The 25,756-nt window shown below is 41.8% G+C and overlaps 1 protein-coding gene across 3 annotated transcripts; it reads left to right on the forward strand.

The window, feature by feature from the left end:
- Window positions 1-1,745: 1,745 nt before the first annotated feature.
- Window positions 1,746-24,262, forward strand: STARD4 (StAR related lipid transfer domain containing 4). Of its 3 annotated transcripts, none has more exons than XM_020780003.3 (6): window positions 1,746-9,422; window positions 13,343-13,459; window positions 14,291-14,340; window positions 15,624-15,750; window positions 17,249-17,363; window positions 20,063-24,262. In XM_020780003.3, exons 1-6 carry the CDS (start codon window positions 9,300-9,302, stop codon window positions 20,287-20,289), a joined length of 759 nt encoding a protein of 252 aa, XP_020635662.2. In that variant the 5' UTR covers window positions 1,746-9,299; the 3' UTR covers window positions 20,290-24,262. The 3 variants fall into 3 exon arrangements, with proteins under 3 accessions (XP_020635662.2, XP_020635664.1, XP_020635663.1); XM_020780005.3 differs by having other exon boundaries at window positions 1,746-9,212; XM_020780004.3 differs by lacking the exon at window positions 1,746-9,422 and adding an exon at window positions 9,542-9,736.
- Window positions 24,263-25,756: the final 1,494 nt, after the last annotated feature.

The raw sequence follows: 25,756 nt of genomic DNA on the forward strand, positions 1-25,756 counted from the left end.
TGTTTTCAGTTCATTAGTGACCTCCAATCAGTCTAAGGATAAAATGGATTGTCCCATAAATCTGCAGTGCTGGAAGAAGAGCTGGGGTGGGCCATTACTAGAAAGCAACACAATGGACTGCAGGGCAAGAGGAAATGTACAAAGCCTCATTATTCCTCTGGTGCTTTGATCTGATAAGAATGTTAAACATGGAACTCCCTACTACTATATTAATGTGCCTTGGCTTTATAAGCTCTTCCTTCCTTGTGGTTAGCAACATCCATTGAACTCTTGTGCCACCTTGTGACTCTCACTTAGATTTGCACCATACACCAGAAATTAGACGTAACTGCAAAAAGAGAGAGAAAAAAGAACATATTGTGTGGACTAGGGTTGGGTAACATCTTTATTGAACCCCTGTCATTTCCCACATAGCTGCCAAATCCTTCAGGGCTCTTCATCAAACTGGGTATTATGGAATTTAAGGAGGGTGAGAGAGAAACAAAAAAGCCCAAAATCATGTTGGCTATATGATGAATCCACAGGACATGAATTTAAGCTTAAGTTCCAAGATGGAAATTGCAGTCATGAAGAATCAGCTTGAGGTGTGATGGCATTCTCTTTAAACACAGGGGATGCAAAACCCTTCTCAATCTCCATTCATGGCCTCCACCTGGTTTTTTTTTAAGGCATGGCAGGACGTCACAACCAGCATAACCATCATAATGAATTTTGCCTACTTGAGGGAGAGTTTTTACATCTGTTTTTTTTTATTAAAACAGGCTGAATAAATATAGGAAAAGTTGTGTTCTATTTGGTATTCTTAAAATGAGTAATGCAGGCATACAGAGTTGAGAAAGAAGGATGATGATTGAAGTATACCAGCTAAATCAGTTACAAGGTGAAGACAATGAACAAATAATATACTAATTGTTCCAAAATTATACAGAGCTAGCTACAAGGTCTCCTAAAATGCTCTCCTTTCCAGCACAACTATCCTAAAGGCAAAAGCAGTATCAGTAGCTGCATTAGCAACCTATTCCCTATCAAGGATTCCTCCACACATGTAGCAAATTTCCATGTCAGTTTTGGGGCCACAAATATTCAATGTCACAGAACCAAGGATGCTAAATGTAGGTTTCTCAGGTGGTCTCCTGCTCAAATATTTAGCTGATCCAGACCTGTTTCAGAAAGCTGGCTGCGCCAGAGGCCCTCAGACCATGAGGCAAAATTTCTCAGCCCTGGAATGCAAATTAATGCACAACAAGTGGATTGGCTCATCCTTTACCATCTGCCAGCATCATCCCAAATACATCCAGTGGCTTTTCTCTGGTGACACCACCCTCAAGTTCCTGCTCACCAACAGCCACTGGCTTCCATCTCTGAACATTTATTTATTTATTTATTTATTTATTGGACTTATATACCGCCCCATAGCGCTACAAGCACTCTCCGGGCGGTTTACAATTTTAATTATAAAGGCTACACATTGCCCCCCCAGCAAGCTGGGTACTCATTTTACCGACCTCGGAAGGATGGAAGGCTGAGTCAACCTTGAGCCGGCTACCTGGGATTTGAACCCCAGGTCGTGAGCACAGTTTTAGCTGCAGTACAGCGTTTTAACCACTGCGCCACGAGGCTCTTATTTATCAGTTCATCAGTTCATAGATTTAGCCTGTATTTGAAAACTGACCCAGCCAAGCTCTGAATGCTTACCTCAACCACTAATGCCTACCAAATTTCTATCAGATATCTTCAGAAGGGGAACTTCCAGTATCTTAAAACCATCAGTTTCTGTGTGACATCTACTGGTTCTTGAATAAGCTCAGACCCAGCAAGAATAGCACCCTAATTGAGACGTTCCCTAAAATCCTCCCGATGGTCAGCTTTGTAAGCCATCTGGAGGTTCATAGAGCTAGGGTTAGGTGTGGTTTTGCAAAATTGGGGCCAAATGCAAGAATTATTGTATGCATGGATGTCATCTGAGAATTCTTGCCTACAGCTCTTTCTTGGGATAAAGCAGAACGACCTTTGTTTTTCTTACATGGAGAACAATGAAAAAGGATTGGGTTGCACTTCTCCCAGATTCCTTCTCTAAATCCCAAACTCCTTCTAGAAAAATTCACTTCTGTATCCTGGGGATCAATCTCATGGTTATTGGGCTCCTGGCCTTCTTTCACCCTGAAAGGATTCTTTGCTTAATGCCTGGCCTCACACCATTCCTATGGCACTCCCTGTTGTGAATGCTATAGGAAATTACTGTTTAGTAGCATCTTGCCTGAAAATTTTGCGAGGTATTTACAAATTCACTATTTCAACTCTTTTTCAATGTGCCCGGAGTTCTTTCTGTTACATGAATAGCCCCCCCCTTCTCTGTCAAAAAATCTCTCCTTAAAACTTTCCCAATTCCTTCTCTCCTTACAACAAACACTCTAACCAGGACTGCTTGGACTTGGCTAATCAAAAGCCTGATCAATCTGATCCCTGTTGCTGTCCAGATATAAAGAAAGACTTTAGATTACTATGATTGGTTTTGTCCACCTTATAGTTGGGTCTCAGGCCCAATTAATACACAGCCCCCCTGTATTAATACATGAATTAATATAGTGGTCTCAAGATTAGGTTGTGTGGGAGATCTGGAGAGATTGCATAGAGTGGAACCAAAATGTGGGGAGCAGATAGCCCCCATCGGAGAGATCATGGTCCATTCCACAAACTCCTATAAAAATTAATGTTTATAAAAGTAATTAAAGAAAAGCTTGTGCAGTTGTTGTACAATGGTGCGCCGGTGTGGGTGTGTTCTGATCTTTATTATCAACAGTGGCTTCATGAAGAAATATGAAGCTGGTTACCAAATACTTTTGAAGAATAATATAAAATATTTTCTTAAGAGTTTCATACACTGGATAAATTCATGAGGTAACATCATTAGAGCAAGGTTAAAACTATTTCCCTGAGTGTGGTTTACTGTATGAACAAAAATGGGAACAAAAGAGAGCTAAGCTGGATGAACAACTGTTGGATCATTCTGTTATTTTGGATAGAGAAACTCGAGTGGCGCAACAGTGCGCTCAAAGAGATGGAAAGCTGTTTGATTGGTCTACCACCTCAGAGGGAGAAACAACTGAACTTGAAAAGTGCCCAGGAAATCAAAGGGACATAAAGAAGAGGTATTTTAGACCTGAGATTGGTTTTTCTAGGACAACTTATCTGGTATAGCACATGCTATTCCCAGGCTTTGCCCCAGCAACGTCTATGTAAAGGGGACAATACAATGGTTCCTCCTGCCAGCTCTTTTCTGTGAGGTCTAACACTCCATTGTCAGTTGCCAGTAGCAGGCCCTACACTGAGGTATCTGGCCTTAAAGGGACTGTGTCCACATACAACAGTCTCCCAGGTTGCAGCTTGTTTTTCACGCTTCTTCAGATGCTGCTCATAATACAGAGCTGCAAGTAATCACATGATCATGACTTGCATGCTGATTTTGTGCTAAAAAAAAACCTTGTACAACCCAAGTGAATGCCCAGCTCATGTACCTCTAAGGTCAATCCTGCTTCTGAATGCAAACTATCCTGGCTTCTGTCCATCAACATCTACCAACTTCCAACAGATCCACTGGCTGATATAAGTAGCCTATTTCACTCTCCTGGATTACTTCCTTTCCATTCCCAACTTGCTTCCTCCATCCGATTTCCATGTGGGTCCCCATGATTGACTCAGGGAGGTTAAACTAGTGCTGTACAGTCTCTCAAAATGGTAGGGTTACCATAATATCTGTTCTGCTGGGTTTTCCCAGATTTTGGAGGTGCCACCCAGTACTTGTTCAGACATCATTTGACCCAGATTCCAAGCTTTCATTTTATAAAAAGTCTCTACCCTTTACAGAACAAGAGATACAAGACAATTTATTTATTTATTTATTTATTTATTTTATTTATCCTCCGCCTATCTGGTCGTTGCGACCACTCTAGGCAACTTGACTAATAGTACTTTGACCTATTATGAGAAATAAGTCATATATATTTGTCACCAATAAAAATCAATAGTGAATAATAATAGCCATCTCATGAAAATATTGTGTAGAATGTGGTTGTCTCATGCTTGGATCTAGATACTTTATGCTGTCTTTATGAAATACCTCTAGGCTGCATTGGTTTCTAAAAAAAAAAACCCCAGAATTTTAAAAAATGCAGTTGAAATCCAAGTCAGTTTAAAGCAGCTCTCCCAGTGTATTGGACTATAACTTCCATCATCATCACCCTTGAGATTATGTGTGTTGTAATCCAGAACTCCTGAGGGCCACCATGTTCAAGGCTACTTTAATATTTTAGGTGATTTTAGAGTACTCCTTCTGTTTGTATAACAGATGTGTCACATTAAGTGTACTATTCCTGAAATGCTTATTACTTACACAAAACAGAGACTTATTAGAATTTTTACTCACTGCCCCACAAGACTCCAGAGTTTGAAAAAAGCCTAGCATGTGAGTAAATTAGAATGGAACAAATTATATGAGACTGCTAGACCACATTTGGTGCTTTGGCTGCAAACCATCAGTGACTCATGGTTAACACAACAGAGAAGATTCCCTCCCCCTTCTGCTATATCAGACATTGTCATCTACCCTCATGCCTTCAAACGTAAGAGTCCTTCTGGCTCAGGCTAAATATAGTCTATTCCAGCATCCTGTTTCTCACAGCAGCCAACTAGATGCTTCAGGGAAACCCAGACCAAGGCATGCAGGCAAAGTGACTGTAGCAATATGGAGTGTCTGTTCAGGGAGTCATACCATTCTTTCTCCCACATTCTAATATTCAGGCTTACAGGGGATATCACGATTTCTTCTGTATCCATTTCAAGTACTTCTATGCCCACAAAGGTCTAGCCAAAAATATTATCACTCGCCATACAAGATGCAGATATCACAGACGCACTTGTGCCCATGAATATTTCTTACTTTTATTTCTAGGGACATATTCACCTAGAATCAAGAAGTGATTGATTTTGACAATGGGATTATTCATGTTGTTTTGTGCTTTTTCATTTTTTAATATCTGTGCCTCTCCTTCTTTCATCTCTTTCCAGCCACTGTCTTCCATTTTGCCTCTCACCTGGTCATCAGGTTTTTTTCATACACATTATGCAAAAACATTATGTGCTGTTGTAATATTGTCTTGTGATGGCAGGAGTCCCCATTTCTTCCCCTGTTAACACCCTGTAAGCACCCAACTACACACCCTGGGATTATCTAGAGTCTGCTGATATCTCCATCTTGTATAGTGAGCGATACTATTTTGGCTAGAGTTCTGTGGGCACAGAAATACTTGAAATGGAAACAGAAAAAAACCATGATATAACCTCTTAGCCTGAATACAGTGGTGCCTCGATTTACGAATGTCCCTACTTATGACCATTTCGCGTTACGACCAGCTCCGGCTGCAAAATTTTGCTTCGACTTGCGACCGGAGCTTCAACTTACGAACAGAAAAAGGCAGGGGAAAAAGGCGGGAAATTCAAATTTCTAATTGTAGGTGGCGATGAGGCTGCTTCTTTGTAGCTCTTTCGCACCAGCAGTTAGGGAGTGTGCCTTGGAGGAGGCTTGGGACTGCCTCCTTCTGCTTCTGAGAGCATGTGTGTGTGTTTGCAGGGAGGCTTCAGGCTGCCTGGTAAGGTAAGGTGCTGTTTTCTGCTTTTTAAAAACTGTTCTGGGTGTTTTTGCAGGATGGTTTTGAGCCGGGGGGGTTACCTTTCTGTGCTGTGATGGGTCTTGGGGGTTTATTTGTTTTTTGGGTCCCCCCCATTTCCAATGGGTCTTGGGGGTTTTTGTTGCTTTTTGGAGTGTTTTTTCCCATTTCCGATGGGTCTTAGGAGGTTTGTTTGATTTTTGTATCCCTTCCTCCCATTTCCGATGGGTCTTGGGGGTTTGGTTGCTTTTTTGGGGGGTACCCATTTCCAATGGGTCTTGGGGGTTTGTTTGTTAGCTTTTTCACCCCCATTTCCAATGGGTCTTGGAGTGTTTGGTTGTTTTTTGGTCCCCCCCGATTTCTGATGGGTCCTGCACGCTTCTTTTGCTTTTTCCTTTGTTTTCTTTGCATTTCCAATCTGCCCTGGAAACTACTGCATTTCCAATCTGCTCCATTTGTTTTCTGTGCATTTCCAATGGGTCTTGAACGCTTGATTGCTTTTATCCCCCCCCTTCGCCCGGTAGGGATTAATTGCATTTCCAATGCATTCCTATGGGAAATGGTGCTTTGACTTACGACCATTTCGAGTTACACCCATCTTCTGGAATGGATTATGGTCGTAAGTCGAGGCACCACTGTATTCTATACAGCCCTCAGAGTAGCCAGTTATCACTAATTTTATTTATTAATTCCAGTATTTATACCCATCCCCACACTGTGTGTGAAGAAAACAGAGTTGGATACTGTCAGTAGCACTACTCAAAACAACTTTGAAAAGTTTAACCCAATGACAGACTTCTCTTGTTCTATGGATGTGTTTTATTCTATTGTAAAGTCATCTAAGCTCTTGTCCATTACCAAGCCAATATTTATACCAGTTGTGCACTGTGAGAAGAACTTTGGCCACAGAAAGGGCTGAAGAACTACTACAGATACAGTAATTTGATAATGTGGTTGTATAAGTTGTATAAGTTGTATAATGTGGTACAAAGTTCAGTAATGGCATAAGAACATAGCCATTCTATTTTTCAGTCCATACTAGCTTGCCACTGTGTGAGTAAAACACTTTTCTTTAGTGCTACCATGTTTCCCTGAAAATAAGACAGGGTCTTATATTAATTTTTGCTCCAAAATGCATTAGGGCTTATTTTCAGGGGATATTTTACTTTACAGTCATGTCATCTTCTTCTAGTTGCTGCACAATGGTGGAGGGCGGGGTTTCACTTAACCGGGTATTATTTTTGGGGTACGGCTTATATTACAAGCATCCTGAAAAATTCATACTAGGGCTTATTTTCAGGTTAGGTCTTATTTTCGAGGAAACAAGATATGTGGGTGGAGTGGGGGTGCACAAAAAATAAACACCCTCTGGATAGCAGCTGTTGTTGGGACTGGACAGAAACCTAGTATCCCACATAAGCAGCTATTTCTCAGTAAAATACATGTCCATTTCCCAGTACACAGTCAGTAATTCCACCACCAAACTGGCTTCCTAATTAAAAAAAACTCTGAGCAAACAAGCTTTAGACTTCCTTAGCATATCTGTGCTAAAAAGTTCCAAGAGTTTATACTAGTAAGAAAACGCAGGAGAGTAAGCTTGAATAGAAATGCTGAGCTACACCATGTTGAAACAGCATGAGTCTGTTTCCAGCAAGCTTCCTCTGCAGCTAGACTGCATTGTCACTTTTTCTCCCAAGACAGAAAATTAATTACTTTAGGATATTGCATGACTCCTTCATTATCTTTCTCCCCAAAATCAGAGCATGTAAGCTGTTAATAGGATTTTGTGGAATTATATTCTTCCATTCCTCCAAAGAGCTTCAGATGGCATTCTCAATGTGCCCGCTGTCCTCACCATCCTGGGAGGCAGGTCAGAATGAGAAACAAAAGCAGTCCCAATGTTATTAATTGGAAGTTTCAAGCCTTCTGAAAGATTTTGGTGGGGTTAAGGCATGCTCTACGGATGAAGCAGAAAAAGGTGGCAGAGACTGAGGGAGAAGCACTGCATTTCAGTCTGAAGGCGTATGTATTTTCACCTGTTCTTCTATGAAAAATTCCCTCTAAACAGAAAAATAATCATAGTTCCAAATGGGTGCCACAGATCCTCCCTTTGCCACATGTTCTCCATTTACTTGCAGAGTTTTTTTTAAATGTAGTGGAAAATCAAATTGACCACCCTTCAATCAACACTCTGAAATGATTATCCATTCTATTACCGTACTTTACATCCTTCTGCACATTACTTATTCTTATCAATGCTTCCTGCCCCCTCCCATTCGTTGTAACCCCCATTCTATTTTCTGTTATTTCCTGCCTGTTGTTTGTTTATTACTTAAATTTATATACCCCACCTTTCCTCCAGTGACCTCAAGGTAGCACACAGGCTTCTCTGCATTGTCCTGGCAAGAATTCCATGTGGTAGATGAGACGGTGGGTGCAATCAGACAGTGAGACGGGATTACATCTGATAGCACTGGAAAGGGTAACTTTGTTGGGAGTGATGCTCCTTAAAGCAACCCTTTTGTCCCTACAGGTATGACTCCAGCCTGGCCTCAAAAAAGAGTAACTCAAAATGGTCCAGCTCGGGCTGGCAGCAGGGTCAAGACTTGTTTCTGATCTCTTGTGCATCGTGACTGATGGAAAACAGCTTGCACTGGACTGTGCCACAAGTGGTCCAAAATGCCAGCTATTTCTCCATCTGATGGCACCCACAGAAAATCAGAGACTGAAGATCACCACGTGAGGACCCCAGCACATGTTACAGAAAAGCCAATAACCCATTTGGAGAAGTGATTTCTTGTATTGATTTTCTCACCTCACATACTCTGTAACTAAAGTTTGCTTTGTTTCACAAACCATCTTCAAGCTACAGTACAGGCAGGATCTTCCTTTGCAAATCTGATTGCAAAAAGGGACACAAAAAACAGACTCAATCAAGATTTTGGACACATTATCTCTAATGCTTAGTTCTGCACTCAGTTTTCCGAGTAAAATGAAAACCACCGTGTGATATGATATCATGAAGCATGTGACATTACACAGTTTCATGGACTGCAACTCACTTCCTCAAATGCATAAAGGCTAGAGCCAAGACGGGAAACCTTTGACTCTCAGAAATCCAGTGGACTTGGACCCACCATGATCAACGATAATGGATTATAGGTGTTGTTGTCTAGAACATCTGCGAGGTCAAAGTTTCCCTATCTCCCGTGTGGCGGTTCAGACGCACATGCGGCGCACTGTTCATGGGAAGAGGAGCGCTCGCTGAGATGTACAACGCACCGGCAGCCACATCGCGGGGAAACAACGTTACAGTGGCCGGCCATTCAGAAAACCCTTCGTGACAAGCCACATATCCTGCCAGGGGATCGAACCCAGATCGTTCAAGTCCCAATGAGGTAGCCAAAGCGCTACAAAATCCACTGCCCCCTCGGTTACTCAGGCCGTCTCTCCAAAGCCTTGCCTCCTCCATCAAGAGAGGCCCCTGCATCCGTCCGTCCACGGGTTCGCGGCACTCCTCCCGCACGTCGCCAGCCGGACCTCCCGCGGGTGAGTTTCTCTTTCTCCACGTTGTCGTTCCATTTACTTGCCGTCCAATCACAGAGCCCCCTTCCGCCTTCCTCCCACCAGCAGCCAATGAGAACTGGCGACCTGTCGTCCGTTTTACAGACGATATTTGGAGCGGGCGGAGGCGGCCGGTGGTTCTGTGCCATCCTCGGGTCGGAGCGGATGGGCAGGAACCCTAAAAGGCCTTTCGAGGTGAGTGAGGTTTATTTTGGGGGGTGGGGGTGGGAGACGACGCTGGTGGGCGTAGCTTAGGCTTAATAGGACGATATTGACAATGGGATGAAAGTCGGACAGGAGGGTAAATTGGGGCGGGGGGGAGAGAAAGGCAGGCAGCTATTGGCCGAGAAGAGGATGCCGGCGGTGCTCGGATTGGTTCAGGGCATGAGCTGCTCGGCCGGGCAAGGGCAGGAGAAGGAGCCGAGAGGCAGCGGCGGGGGAGCCGGTCCGGAGCGGAGAAGAGGGGCGCCCAGCTGGACTCCTTCCCCATCCCGGCCGCCGAGACCCTGGTGAGAGGACGCGACGGAGAGGCGGTGCGGCGTCTCTCTCTCTTCACCCCCCACCCCCAGGGGGTTCTCACGCGTGGGCCGGCCCTCCGCGCCCCCTTCCCCGCTCGCTTGCCCTCCCCCCCGCCCGGGTGAGACGCACCGGGCCCTCCCGAGGGTGTGGGGGGAGGCAGGCGACGCTAGCCTTTGCCTTCCCGGCGAGCGGTGGCGGCTGGTGGGCATGGTCGCCCCGTCGGATCCGGGATGGCCCAAGTTCCCCATCCCGGGAGGAAGGAAGGCAGGGAGGGAGGGCTGGGGTGGCGGCCCTCCGGACCGGCGCTTCGGGCCGGTGGAAAGTTTCAGTCCGCACTCTGCGCACCCGGGTTGGAGCGAGAGCAGAGCCGCGGCCGCCCCCCCTCCGCGTGCCATCCTTAAGCGTGTCTCACGTGTGAAGCAAGTAGACGCTGGTCTTGGGGAACGTGAGCGCGAACGCGTGACTTTCATCTTCCTGCCCCCGTTACCTGGGGACGGACGGAACAGCCGCGCTTGTCTGTCGGGCTCCTGTTTGTGTCCCGACCCCCAACCCTGCCCAGCCGGGAGCTGGGAAATTGATGGGCCTGGTCTTCCGCAGCCCCGGCAGAGCAGAGCAGAGCGGGCCTTTGGCTGGCTCCATCCTTCTTAGATTCCTGTCTCGGATTTCAGGCAAAAGTGTTTGTAAAGAAATACAAATAGCCCTGCAATGCCTTCCTAGGAAGACAGGTTCCCCAGTCCTTTTCATGGATCACTAAAAAAAGTGACAGATAAGAGGAGCTTTTGAGTTGCCCAGAACTCTTCATCAGGCAAAGATGATGTAAAACTCAGGGTCGAGGCAAAATGTCGGACTAGGTGAGATGCCCTTGGCTTATGGCCTCTTTGCTTCATGAAGAGTTCTAGGGAACTTGAACGCTTATCTCATTTCTCCCTGTCTTCGTGATCTGCTAAAGGTATTGCCCAACCTAGGGCGTTGTAGAACAGTGTGCCCTGTGCACCTGGCATCGGTGAGCAGAAACAGCTCACAACACTGAGCAGGAATGATTTACCTAGCCATCCGAAAGTAGGTCATCCTCGTTCCTAAATAATAAACACCCCGACTGTGTAAAGGTCTAATGCCTGAAGAGGGGCGGTGGGGCAGGGGAGAGGGAGGAATAGCTATTTGCCTGCAACCTTCTCGTCCATCAGGTGCTTTCACTGCAGAGGACTTCAAATGAATGTCTGGAGGAGCAACACAAAGTTTCTGTTCTTGCCTTAGTTGTCGCTGCATTGGTACCACAAAGACTTAGGTGGTGATGAATACAGGGCCAGCCCTTGCTTTATTATGTTGCAGAGTTTGACAGATGAGCAGAAAAACCTGACTTTGCATTTTTGGAAGGTTCTCTTGTGTTTGCAGAGAATAAGGCTACCAGTGGCTACTAGTTACGATTATCTCCAGTTCTGGAGTACTGTAGGTATGCCTCTCACTGGCAGACAGTGGGAGACACAAGAGGAAAAGTGTAATCATGTCCTCCTGGCAATGGCTTGGCCCTTGTGGGAACAGAATGCTGGACTCGGAAGGCCTTTGGTTTGATCCACCGCAGCTATTCTTATATTCTCAGCTTCCTGCTGTTCTTGTTTTGAGTACAAGAATCAAGCCAATCCTGCAGTCCAAGGGCTCTTCCTGGGCTGAGGTCTAATGGAACTGAGACCTGAGCAAATGTGTGGTCTGTGCCAGGGAGGAGTTGCTAATTGGAAAAGCTTTTGGAGGCATTTGGGGAAACGTTGTTTGTTGTCAGAGATGAAAGACTGAAATGTTTTCTTTAAAAAAAAATTGACTGAAACCAAATGCTTCGCTTAATGAGGCAACAAATGTTAAAATATTTTATTTTAAGCCAGCCCTTGTATAATTTGCAAGTTGCAAATATTGTCTGAGAAGTTTTCTTCCTGTTTCTGTCACAAAGGAGGATGTTCTTCTAGAAAGCTATGACAAAAACCCAACAAAAAGTAGTGTTCAACAAAATGAATGCTTTTGTCACAATCACATTTTTGTGGATTCCATATATTGGTTAATTCATTTAGGCTGCAAATCTGTATAGGCTTTCTGGGGAATAAGTCCCACTAGGTATATTGTGTCTTCCTTCTGAGTAGACATATATACAATTAGGTGGTGTCATTTCTGCAATCACATACAACCTACAAATCAATAACCCAACACAGGGCAGTTTCTTTCAAAGTCTGCAGTATGCCTTTCTACAGTTTTGTCCCTCTGTGTAGGTTTCATTTCCTTCCTGAGAGAAAGATTTCAAAAACATTTTCAGGAACAATCTGCCTAATCTAGGCAGTCTATTTTTAATGCAGTGAAAAGGAAGTGCCGTTTGACAGGCAGTGACTGCCTACACAGTAGAAAATTACATACATGCACAGACACTCATGTATGATGAGCCTTATACATGGCTGAATAGAAAGGTGGGTGCTTATCATGAGTAGCAGCATATATGTGATATATACACAGTTGTTCTACACAGAAGTGGTATCTTAGTAGAAATCATCCTATATAAATGTGTGATGACTGAAAAGCTTTTCACTCCCTGTTTTAAGAGGATGATGTGTTGAATGGAACCAAATGTGTAACTGTGTTTCAGTTTCGGTATTTGTTTTTACACCAATGTCCAGGTGATCCTTCCTCAACCTTAAATGTCTTGGATCACAACTGTCACCATTCCCAGCCAGCATGGTGCCTGAGGATGATAGATTTTATTGTCGAATACACCTGAAGTGCATTAGGTTTGGAATGTTGGTCTAGACCAGTGGTTCCCAACTTTGTATAGGCCAGGTGTTCTTGGACTACAACTCCTAGAAGCCTTTGCCACTAACTGCTGGCCAGGGTTTCTGGGAGTTACAGTCCAAGAACACCTTGGTCACTCATGGTCTAGACCAGTGGTCCTCAACCTTGGGCCTGCAGATGTTCTTGTACTACAACTCCCAGAAGCCTTCACCACCACCTCTGCTGGCCAGGATTTCCAGAACATCTGGAGGCCCAAGGTTGGGCAGCACTGGTCTAGACTATCAAAATAATAGGTATGGATATGATTTTCTCATATAGCTGCCCTCTTCTTGTTATTTGCCTGGTTTAATAATCTCTTGCCAGTTTTGGCTGACTCGTTTGTTGCTACAGGAGCCTGTGTCTGTGAGCTACACTGCCCCTCAGGTTGCCATTTGCTTAGCTGCTCTGATGTCATAGCAGGGTAAGTCAGCAGAGAGCCGTGCAGTGGTTTCAGAGTGAGATCTGGAAATCCTAAGATCTGACTAACTTTTCTAGGTTAGTCAATAATTCATTCTAGGTAAGGAAACAGCTTTACAAAAAACTATGTCGTAATGTGGACAATTTAAAATATGGATCATTGTTGCAAAACTTGCATATTAGGCATGCAGTTATTTAACTGTGGATGTTGCAGTATTAGGGCACGGCATTAGTAAATTGTCTTCACAGTCTTTTAAGAGTCATTGCGCTGTGCAACTTGTTGGAATCAGGTTGAGGCCAAGTGTTAATGTGAGCAGGAATGTGAGGAAAAGGAATCCATTCCTGTCTTGTGATTTTTACATCCTGATTTTCTATAGAAAAGAGAGAAAATGGCAGACTTTCCTGATGTTGTTTCTCTCGCAACAAAAGTGACGAACACAGTCATCCAGTACTACAACATTGAAGATAGTGAATGGAGACTGGCTAAGAAAACAGTAAGTTACCAAGCCATAATTTTTGTAGATTCTTTTGCTTTGATAAAGCAAAGTGGTCATTTCTGTTGTGCTGTGATATATGAGGTGGTATTTGAAGAATGGGACACTGTATGAGTGAGATTTTTAGTGATTCCTAGATCCTATCCTGTTGCTACTCTCAGCTAGAGTAGACCTGTTGAGCCAGTGGGCTTTAAACAAATATTGACTTACTATTCAGCAGTTGATGCAATGAGTCTATTCTTAGTTGGGATTAGCAGTAGGATACTGATTCATAGCTCTAAGGTCCTTTTGGGGAATGAGCCATGCACATATCTTAGGGTAGGATGTTCCAAAGGATGTGGCCCTCTCAGAAAGTGCCTATTTTGTATGTTGTGCCTATCATCCTAATAGATCTTAGGCATGTGCACTGGACCTCTATAGCCAATGTACATGTCAAAAAAGGTTGTTACGCATTGAAAGCACTCCTTTCAATGATCTGGTCCTAATCCATTAAGGCTTTTACATTTAATCACCTGTTCTTTACATTTGTGTCTAGGTGCTCACTGACGACCAGTGTAGCTGGTATGGAATTGGTTCTGACCACCAATTCCCCCATGAACAATAGGCCGGCTACATTCTGCATCAGCTGCAGTGTCCATATTTTCTTTGAACCTATATTTGATATGTTTGTGTCTTCACTTGATTGGTGGATGTGGAAACCTAAGTAGAAAACTACTTTTAAAAGTACAGTATTGTGTTCTCTTTAAAGTACAGTTGAATTGACCATTTGGTATCCAACAGATTGTAAAAGATGTCCATCTTCTGAAATGTTCTGTTCATTTTCTCCTGCAGAAAGATACGACGGTTTGGCGCAAGCCATCAGAAGAATTCAACGGATACCTGTAAGATAACTTTTCACAAAAACAGTTTCTAGTAGATATGGGTGTGTGTGTGAACATGTGCACTCACACTTGTATATGCTGTGTGAGGGTGAATCATGCTGCATTAGCGCAGGAATGTCTCACTTCCCAATCCGTCATGTCCTCCACATCATGACTACCATCACTGGATGCGACTGTCCATCAATTTGTGGACACAATTCTGGCTAATGTTTTGTAGCTATTTTTTTCCTGCAGGAATTCCTAAACCTGAGTTTCCAGATGTTGTTGGACTTCAATTCTCAAAAGCCTCGGATAGCATGGCCACTGGTCAAGTGTTCTGAGTATTCTGAGAACTGTGTAGGCAGATAACATCTGGAGACAGTGTTAGCTGGTGGCTCTGATTTCAGAGGTGCTGGAATCTGTTCTGGGTTCTATCCAAAGTGCTCTGCTCATTCTCCAGAATAGGTTCAGCACCTTGGATGACTCCTGTAAAGTTTCAAGAATGGATTCACAGCACCTCTGAAATGGAAGTCACCAACCACCACTGTCTGGTGGTCCAGAATACGGACCTACTGCTCTAGCTGCTGGATGGACATATGCAAAATAATTAAGCTGTTCTATAAAGGGATTCCCAATCAACATATGGGCCACAAAACTAGCGTTGTTATCCTGCTCGGAGGATCAGGATCAATCCTGTATTCTTGTGTAGGTCCCTTTAACTGCAATGAAGCTTGCAAACGCAAACGTAGTAACCTCATATCCTTGGTGCACAAATCTTCCCATCTGCTCTTCAGAGCTGTTGACAAAATGAACAGGTCTCACTTGAGTATCTAGCTTTCTGTTATGTGATTTATTTACTGTGGCAAAATAGCATTTTCCCAGTGCACAAAGAGCAATATCTTGATACTGGGAGAATGTTACACCTTGCCTCCTCTCTCCTGCTTCCCTGTTTTGGAAGAGAGAGGAGAGAATGGTTTGTATTTTGTTTTAGGAAAATGTTAAGGCATCAGTTTCTCTGATAAGTTCTCTGATCTTAAAATAAATATGCCTATGAAAATATATAAGGGGAATTTTAAAAATTGTGTATGTGTGTGTGTACCATATAGTGTTAACAAATACACTTCAACAGGGGTCTAAAGACAAACAGTAGCTGGTCTATGCAGTAAGTTATTTTTTACAAAAAAGAATACTAAATATTGTTAATAAGAAAAATTGGCTCTTTTGTGAGATATTTGAAGTGGGCTGAAACTTATCAAAGGCTGGAATGATTTCTAAGAATCCTTGCATTGAATTTGTTTCTGTAGTTACAAGACACAAGGGATCGTGGAAGATGTCACTAACAGAATAATAGATCACATACGCCCTGGGCCTTATCGGCTACATTGGGACAGCCTAATGACCACGATGGACATAGTTGATGAGTTTGAAGACGTAAGTAACATTTTGTCCATTTGTCATACAGCTGTGGTTGTTATTATGTGCTCTCAAGTCAAGACCTTAAATCTTTCATTGTATATGACAGAGGTCGTCAAGCCCCGGTCCGTGACCTGAGCCGGATCAGGCCACGGAGACAGACCTCCCACCCGCCCCGCATGCACTCCCTTCCCCACAGCTGCTTTGGGTGCGTGTGCCAGCGCCAGCGCCAGCGTGAGCACCCCCCACCCCTTCACGCATGCGCCTGAACGTCCTCAGAGGCTCAGCCAGTCCATGGTCCCAAAAAGGTTGGGGACCGCTAGTATATGAGATATTCATGGTTTACCAGGGCCGCCACCCTCCAGTGAGTTTCCATGGCCAAGTGGGGATTGGAACCTGGGTCTCTATACTGCATTGGCTCTTTGATAGCACAGCTAAGATTTTCATATGTGTATCATACCTTTGACATAACACTTGTAATATATTTGACTTATGAACAGCCAGTGAGAAATTAGTCTCTCTGTATAAGTGTGTGTGTGTGTGTGTGTGTGTGTGTTTCATTTGTAATGCATTTTATTAAGTGGGGTATAACTCACATAAATTTATAGTATATCAAATTAAACTTTTTAGTATGCAAGTTGCCCCAAGACTCTTTGTGGGTCTTGCTGCAACAAGGTAACATGGCTACCCTTCTAGAAATACTCCAAATGTCATTCTCTTCTAAAGAAGAGAAATCAAAAGAAACTTCAGATATGTGTGGGAGAGGGGGATGGAGGAGAGAGAGAGAGAGAGAGAGAGGTACCACACTGAATTCTTTATCCAGAAATCTAAAGCTGGCTTTCTTATGGAGGCTTCTATATTTTGCAAGTTCTACAGTTGACTGGCAAATGACCTTAGAACATTTGGTTAATCATGAACATTTGTAGGATCTTTCCCTATTAAAAGACCTGGACATTTTATTCTTTTATGGTGGCAGACTGGATATGTTGAATGTGTGCCAGGCCTATAGCTGCATATCCTTGTGATGAGAAGAAATAGGCCAAAATCCTGTTGCTTAATTATGCTCGAGAAAGGCGAATAGCATGATGTCCAACGTGGTCTTGTGGACAAGCTAATGAATCCCAGCTTTGATTTTTCAGGTGTGCATGTGATACTGGTTTTCCTCAAGCCAGAAAACCCAAGTGAAAATTCATTAAACATATGAAAACACATTTGAAGTTATGCCATTTGCCTTCTGCAGGTGTAAATAAGCAACATATTTTGCTATAAACTGTTTCTGAGCTATGATCCTAAGATGCTTTACAGGAACAAGCTAGATGAGATGAGAAATGCTTAATTGCATTTCTTTTTAAGCTTACAATGTAAAGAATTGCACCTTCCTGAGAGCAGGGAAACAGTGGCTTTACCCTTTCATTTTATATGTTGTTTTCCTCACAAACAAATCCCTTAAAACTTGGCTCTTTTTCTTATCTGGCCTGTTCCCCATAACATACAGTATTTTGTTATTGTATTGCAGAATTGCTGTGTCATGCGTTACACCACTGCTGGCCAACTGTGGAACATAATTGCACCTAGAGAGTTCATTGACTTCTCCTGTACAACAGACTATGAAGATGGACTTCTCTCATGTGGTAATTTCTCATTAAATGTCTCTTATCTTCCAGCCTGACTCTGTAAGGTCTGTCAAAGCCTGCTGAAATCAGCTGTATATAGTTTTTGGCTCTTGTTTGCAAGAAGCAATAAGATTGTTGACCTCCATGTCTTCAAAACTAAAAAACATAGAAGTACAATATTTATAAAGAATGATGCCCCTAGCAGATTGAAAGGAATGTACAAGAATTGCCTGGTTAGAGCTGACTTAATATAATAGCTAATTTGTGTTTTCTAGGTAGCTGTGGCAAGCAAGCAATATTGTATTATACATGAGACACTAATTGTATTCAGGCATTATGTTGTTGATGGAGGCATATCCATGTCATGTACCCAGCATTCCCTCGATTTTGTTTGTTTGGATGTCACTCACACCTTTGTGTGTGCAATATGAAGATCTGAAGAGTCATCTGAGAGTATGTTCTACTGAACATTCTTATAGCACTCCTGCAGTTGGCTATTCAGGGTTCCCAGTCAAGAAAATATAAGCAGGCATCCCTTCAGACTTCAGTTACTGTGCAAATGCCTGAGCATCTTTGGGGTATGCATGTGAGAGATTTATTTTGTCCATACATCACCCCCCACCCCAACCTAAAGCTTTACACAGTTTAAAGCTATAATGCTCATTGGTATTAACATTACCAGGTGATTTAAAAACAACTAACACAGAGAAAGAGAACTATATTGATAACCAAAGCACAGATATAGAGGAGAACAACAAAGGGGGGAGAACAAGAGATCTCTTCCAGAAGATCCAAGAAATCAAAGGAAAACTTAAGTGTAGATTAGGAGTGCTGAGAGACCAACAGGGAAGCACACTATCCAACCAAGGGAAAATAAAATGATGATGGAAAAGTATATTGAAGAAGGATGACAGAATCCTTTGAAGAGGAATCCTATTATGAAGAATGTAGAAAGCCAAGTGAAAGCTGCTCTGAAAGCACTGGGAAGAAATAAATTAGCAGGGTAGAAGGGATACCAATTGCATGATTTAAAGCCACAGAGATTGAATCTGTTAAAATCCGAACAAGAATATGCCAAAAATATGAAAAATTAAACAATGGCTTACAGGTTGGAAATGTTCAATGTACATTCCAGTACCCAATAAAGGAGATGCCAAAGAATGCAGTAATTGTAGAACCATTGCTTTACTTTCTCCTGGAAACAAAATGATGTTCAAGGTGTTGCAACAAAGGGTTTTACCTTATATGGAGTGAAATATTTAAGCTGGGTTTTGAAAAGAAAGAGGCACTCAAAATCAGATTGCAAATATCTGCTGGCTACTGTAGCACACAAAAAATTACAGAAGAAGGTAAGTCTGTGCTCTATAGACTACGGCAAAGCCTTTGGCTGTGTGGATCATGTGAAACTACGAGTTGTTCTGAAAGAAATGGGTTTGTCTAAGCATTTGATTTTCCTGATGTGTAACCTGTATTGCAGAGAAGAAGCTACTATTAGGACAGAACATGAAGAGACAGAATGGTTTCCTATAAACAAAGGTGTGCATTCTAGCCCTTATTTGTTCAATCTCTATGCAAAACATACCATATGGAAAGCTAGACTAGACTTCGATGAAAGAGGAGGGAAAATGGGTGGAAAAACATCAGTAATTTAAGATATGCCAATGGCATCATTTCACTAGCAAAAAGCAGCAATGACTTGAAATGACTTTTAGGGAAAGTGAAAGAAGAAAGTGCCAAAGCAGGATTGCAGCTGAACATGATGGTCCAAAATCATGACTGCAGAAGAACTCTACAACTTTAATGCTGCCAATGAGAAAAATTGGTGAAAGATTCTGTATATCTTGGTTCCATCATCATTCCAAATGGAGATGGCAGCCAAGAAATCTGAAGACCAAAACTCAGAAAGACAGCAGTGAAGGAATTAGAAAAGGTCATCAAATGTAAAGATCTGGCACTGGAGACCCAAGGTCAGAATCATCCATGGTGTAGTATTCCTGATCACAATGTATGAGTGTGAAAACTGGGCACTAAAGAAAACGGACAGGGAAAAAATTGATCTGTTTGAAACATGGTGCTGAAGAAGAGCTTTGCAGATACTTTGCAATACTAGAAGGACAATAAGGTGGGTAATAAAGCAAATCAAGCCTGAACTATCTCTAAAGGGAAAAAATGATGAAACTGAGTCTGCCCTGCTTTGAGCATATGAGAAGGCAGGATGCTCTGGGAAAAAAAAACACAATAATTCTGGGAGAGACAGAAGGCAGCAGGAAAAGAGGAAGACCAAATACGAGATGAATTGACTCCCTAAAGGAACCCACACACTTGAGTTTTCAAGACCTGACCAGAGCCTGAAGATTGTTCATTCATAGGGTCACCGTAAGTTAGAGGCAACTTGATGGCAGGTAACAACAATCCAGCCTTCATATGCCTCTACAGGTCAGAACAGGCTGAAAAATTAGCCACTTGGTTTAGTATACACAAATACTTCCCTGCTTTTTTTCTGTCTGGGTAAAACTTTCCTTGCCATCTCATCATCTGCTGACACTGTAGGCTTCCTAGTCTTATTGTTTGGGTTGTCAGAAGGAAATTTCCCTCACCAGGATCTTTGGATTTTAATCACAATAAGTTTCTTTAACATGCTGCATGGACAGAAATAGGTATACGGTATTCATTTTACCCAAGTGTGTCAATAGCTTACACTGTTTTGTTTAAAACAGGTATTAGCCTGGATTATGGTGAAGTAAGACCGAACTTTGTGAGAGGCTTCAACCACCCCTGTGGCTGGTTCTGCTTCCCACTCAAGGACAACCCTAGACACAGCCTGCTGATGGGCTTTATTCAGACGGATCTGCGTGGGATGCTCCCCCAGTCTGCAGTGGACACAGCCATGGCTAGTACCCTGGCTAACTTTTATTCAGATCTCAGGAAAGCTCTGAAAGCATAATCAGACTGTGAACATCCCCTGCTTTGCACCGTAGATGTTTAAACATAGGGGAGGTTGGAAGTTTCCTGCATGAAGATTTGCTGTGATTTCCCTTTTGGTGCCAGGTGGTCCCATTTGCTCAGACCAGTTGGGATTGTGTTTGCTGTGACATACGGCCCACTGAGTCTAACTCAGACTTGCTTTGTCAGAGGTGTTGTTATTATTATTATTATTATTATTATTATTATTATTATTATTATTATTATTATTATTATTATTATTATTATTATTATTATTATTATTATTATTATTATTATTATTATTATTATTATTATTATTATTATTATTATTTTGCATGGTAGTCTGAAAAACTGTTGATAATGCCTCAGAAATGCACTCGCCCCAATTTGTTCTTTTAATATTCACATCTTTGCAACCCAAGGTAGCAGGAAATATGTTTTCATTTTATTGATTTTGAAGAGAGCCCTGTTGGATCAGACAAAGAGCTTCTCCAACCCAGCATCCTGTTTTCTCCTGGGGCCAGCCTCATGCCTTGGTTGGCATTTGGAGCTGGCCAGGCTCTGGGTCCACCGTAATGATCTGTGAATGAATGGGAAGCTGTTCTGCTCCAACGAAGTTGGAATTTGATACCTCCTTGGCATCACTTGGAAGAGATACTTTTGGGACTACAACTCCCAGAATCCACCACCCAGCATAGCCACTGGGAGATTATGGGAATTTTAGTCCCCAATAATATCCTTTTTGAACTTTGCTTTTGGTGGAAACATCTGGATTGCCATTTGCTATGAAGCATCCACAGTGTTGGTGGAGGCTGCGTGCATTCATCCACACTGCACCATGAGTAGAATGTTTATTCCCAGCTATCTTTGGCTAAACACATGATGTTATCTGCATCTGAACATGGATTGGGGCATAAGAATTTTTTGTGATTTTCAGGGAATGAGTGACAAAATGAAGACTAGTGTTATAAAAAGCTGAATGACCTCAAGGACTTCTGTAAAGCAAAGTAATTTTGATATTTGCTGCATTTTACTTGTATGTTGGTTTTTATTTTTAAAATGTATGTTTCTAGGGTGATCTCTTGATGCATTGTTTATGTAACTGAACTTCCACACATGATGCACATTGCAGAAAGATAAGGAAGTTTTTTCACGTATTTCACACTTTTACACTGTGTTTATACCTTGAGTCGTAAGGCAGGGAAGAGCTAACCCAGACTCATGAAGGCTGAATACACACCCATCCTGAGACCTTATGGAGGTGCATCTCCCTTGCCTTCCCTACATTTTTTTTTCTTACAAAAAAGGGGGAGGAATGAAAAAGCGTCTTTGTACCTTTTTTTGAGGGAACGGGCAAAACATAGCAAAATTGCCCCATTCCATAAAGGGCACAAAGGAACATTTTGAGTGTGTTACAGTGTTCTTCCGTTGGGGGAATCGGGGCCCCGGAGGTGCTAGGGATGTGTTGGGCCCTCTGAAGGATCACACTGCCAATGGGCTACAAGGTGCCCACCCTTGGTGTAAGGTCATGCGATTGGTCTCATCCCAGAACAGGAATTAGTAACATATGTTTCAGTCTCTATTTGAACTGGGGTTAGTGTTACCAAGTATATGCTTTGGAGTAGCACAGCACTCCCAACAAGGGGAGTGGGGGAGTGTTTATAGATAAAGAGAAAAAATACAAAGTTTTATGTGCATTGCTCTGGATTGTTCTCTGTAATGAGGTGAGGCTATATATGTACTATAGGTCTAAATCCATTTGATACTTTTAGGTGGAGTAGACCCATCTTTCATCAGTTCTACTGACTGAATGGTTCTACTTGAGTTGGAACTATCACTTGGATTTAGGTTATATCAAGAGATAGCTGCACAAAGAAAGAAGTTTCTGCATAATACAACTGGTTTCATTCAGTGGATGTGAGATCTCTCCATATCCACTTTGTGGGCTTGCATCCTCCAAGCCAGGAACGTAACAAGCATCTTGTGACACTACTCCCAATCTCAGAAACCCTTCCCAGAGTATGTAGTAGTGAATATTCAGAAACATCAAAAGCTAAGGTACAATGTGTCATGTAAACTTGGTTTCAGATAAACATTGGAAAACGTGAAGAAGATAAGTGAGGTTAACAGCATACATTGAGTACATGTTCACTTCCAAGAGATTCTGAAAACTCATCAGAGCGTGTATGTACGATTATTTTTAAAGGGAAGATCAGGGGAAAGGGGCAGAGGAACAGGAATAACAAATTGCCAAATTGCTTTGTACAGTTGAAAAGCCTTAAAGGCCATTTTGGTGGCTGTATAGGAGGCCATATCAAGTGCTTGCTTTGAAGATGCAATGTGTATGTACGTATATATACGTATATACAGTATGGGTCTATGAGAACATTTGACATGTTATGGCATGGAAACTAACTCACCCACTAATTTCCCAATGCATCTCCAAAGAATTGCATGGAAATACAGTGGGCACCTTTGCAGCACAGTATAAAGATGTTTTTAGGCATAAATATGGGGGAAACTATAGCTGAACGTGAAAGCCTAGGAATGTAATGTGTCACAAGATCAAGCCAAAGGCCTATTTCCCAGAGTTACATCTGATATGTTCCTCGTTAGGACATGATATGAAGCCTTCATTTGCTGTTGTTCCCCTGCAAGTGATATTTAGAGGCATCCTGGCTCTGATTCTGAAGGTGACCCAGAACCATGACTAGCAGTTATCAATAGCCTCATTTTCCATGAATTTGTCAGACTTTTAAAAAGCCATGTAAGATTTCCCTCCTTGGTTAGCAATGATGTGGATTTCTGATCATTCAGTCTTTGTTTCTTTGATGAGATGAATGGGTGTGTACTTGAGTGGAGTGTTCCAGGTTAACTAGAGTTAAGAGAATCGAATTAAAATGGCCTTATATTTTTCAGAAAAAAAGGGCATCAGTATGCATGTAGTGTTCATTGGCACAGCAAATGTAAAAATGAATACTTTTGACTGAACTCAGGAAATACATTGTAAATGGCATTATTATGATAAAAGAATAATACCTTTGAAAGTTTATTTATAAATATAGAAAGGTGACCTGAGGGTTTGTTTGTTTGTTTGTTTTTTGAAAAATGGGAAGTGCAAATTACCTCTTGAGTATACAGCATAGGACTGGGGCTGGATAAGTGAGGAACAGCCTTGCACTTTTTTTAGTTCAAAAGGGCTGAATGTTTAAATATGCAAATAAATCTTCATGCTTTCATTTGATCTGGGTTGCTTACCAATTCTAAGAGTTTCCATCTTAAAAGCCATGCTGTCCTCAGAAACAAAAACATTGACACAACAGAACCAATCGGTTCTGTTTCAATCCATAGTTTGGTTTATTTTTTAATCCTTGTAAGGATTATAAGGAATAACTTGTCATTAGATTGATTGAAAATATGAATTATTAATAGCAGCAGCAACAAAACATTAGTATCAGTATTAGTAGCAAAGAAGTAAAGCATGTGAATATGTACAAAATTGCTATGGTTATTAAAAGTAAAAAGCCATCTATTTCAGTAAGAAAAGTGTTCCCATTTCATGGTACATCAGTCTTTATCCTGATAGGACTCAAATATTGATTCAATATTTTCTTTAAGAACAGTTTAATAACACTGTGAAGCTGCTCTTGGAAGAAATAATTTTCTGTGACTTCTTTTCATTGGTAAAGTAGTTTCATAATGATTCCTTTTAAAGAAATTCTTAATATACTTTAATGATTCAAGCAGATGTTTTTAAATTCACTTGCTGGCACAAGTGATAGCAATTCCACTGAAGGTAAAGAAATTTGCCTCTGTTCATTGAGATCATGCTTCTACTAAAGAGAATAAGAGAATTATGATGTTATTCTGTTCTGTATAATAACCAATATGAGACTATAGATGTTTATTATGTATATTAAAGAATTATGTTCAAATCTTTTTTAAATAATTAAAATATAATTAGGATTACTTCACTCATGGACATATGAATTGTCTTGTATTTCGTCTAATCATTGGTCTTGTCTAGCCTGCCATTGTTCAGTTTGATTGCAGCGATTCAACAAGGCTTAGAAAGCAAACTGGTTACCTGAAGAGGGCACTTGCATTTCACTAGAACAGATGACAAAAGCTAGAGCTAATTTGCATTGTGTTGCAAATTTAATGTATACAGCTACAAAATTAGAAAAGTATTTTTATAATTCAGATAGAATTGCAATGGATCTCTTTCAAGGAGAAAAAACAGTGAGTTGTGTGGCTGGAAGTCTGCTGCCCGGGTGCTCCTTGTGGATGTTCAGCTTCAAAGTCTGTGTTCTTCATGCCTTTTCATCTTTAAATCAGACATGCACAATGCAGTCCCTCAAATACAGGACAGATGACCATCTTATTACTTTCTTCTTGTGACTAGAGAATATAAAGAATGAACTCAGACCTTCTGCTGGCGAATAGTGCTTCATCATATTGAAGGCCAGGGGTGGCTGTGACCCAAGAAAAAGAAATGCAATGCATTCCTTCAAACTCAGTTCCTTGGTAGATAGTATCACCCGAGTTTTCGTCTCCTTTTCCTGAATATCCCCCACTTCTGCCTATGTACCACATGTGCAACCAGATTTTTTGTCTTTCTGCTCCATTTCCAAGCTCAAAGTGTGTTGCATCAGATGCGCTTTTAACTTTCTTGTACTATTCTTGTTTCCTATGTCTTATGTCCATTTATTTTGTAATTCTTTGGGTCTATTGCCTGGAGGATTTCTGGGAGGTGCAGTCCAGATAGAGTCACTTTTAAAGCTCTGCTTCCCTGTTCTCCTTTAATGGCAATGGCAGGCTTGTTCATAAGTTGCTTTGCCTCAAATCAGGGTGGAGAAAATAAATATTTTTTTTTAAAAAAATTGATTTAAATAATAAAAATACTTTAAATCATTAAATAAACCTGATTTTTTTTTAAAAAAAATCAAATTTTTAAATTTAAACCATCAGGGGAAAACATCTGATGAGTTTGCCCTAAACTCAAATCATGGCTAGGACTGTGAGCAGAGGATCCCCTAGTTCTCATAACCAGGCTGCTGATATATTATGAGTGCAAGTATGTTTTGAGATTTCCTCTATAACCACTGGGCATGGATCCATATGTGCCTATTGTGAGATACTGCTCATAAAACACCACAACGTTCCTCAAACTGCTGTTAGATCTTGGTAGACATGAGTTCCTGAATTGCAGGAGACATTTCAGTTCCTCTGACACGGGGAACACAGAAGCTGGTTGCTTATAAGCAGAAAGCTACCAGATCACAGCCAGCAATGTATGACCTCATGTTTCCATGAGGTCCTCAGAGCCGCTCTAATTGGGATGACTGAATTCTATAAAAATGTACATGGGTCATTTTGGTTGGTGGCTACTGAGTCGCACGTGCTAGAAGATCCACCCATGCTGAAGCTATGTAACATTTCTATTCTCACAGAATGACACAGAGGAA

Source organism: Pogona vitticeps, chromosome 2 (assembly GCF_051106095.1).
Source record: "Pogona vitticeps strain Pit_001003342236 chromosome 2, PviZW2.1, whole genome shotgun sequence".
Lineage (NCBI taxonomy): Eukaryota > Metazoa > Chordata > Lepidosauria > Squamata > Agamidae > Pogona > Pogona vitticeps.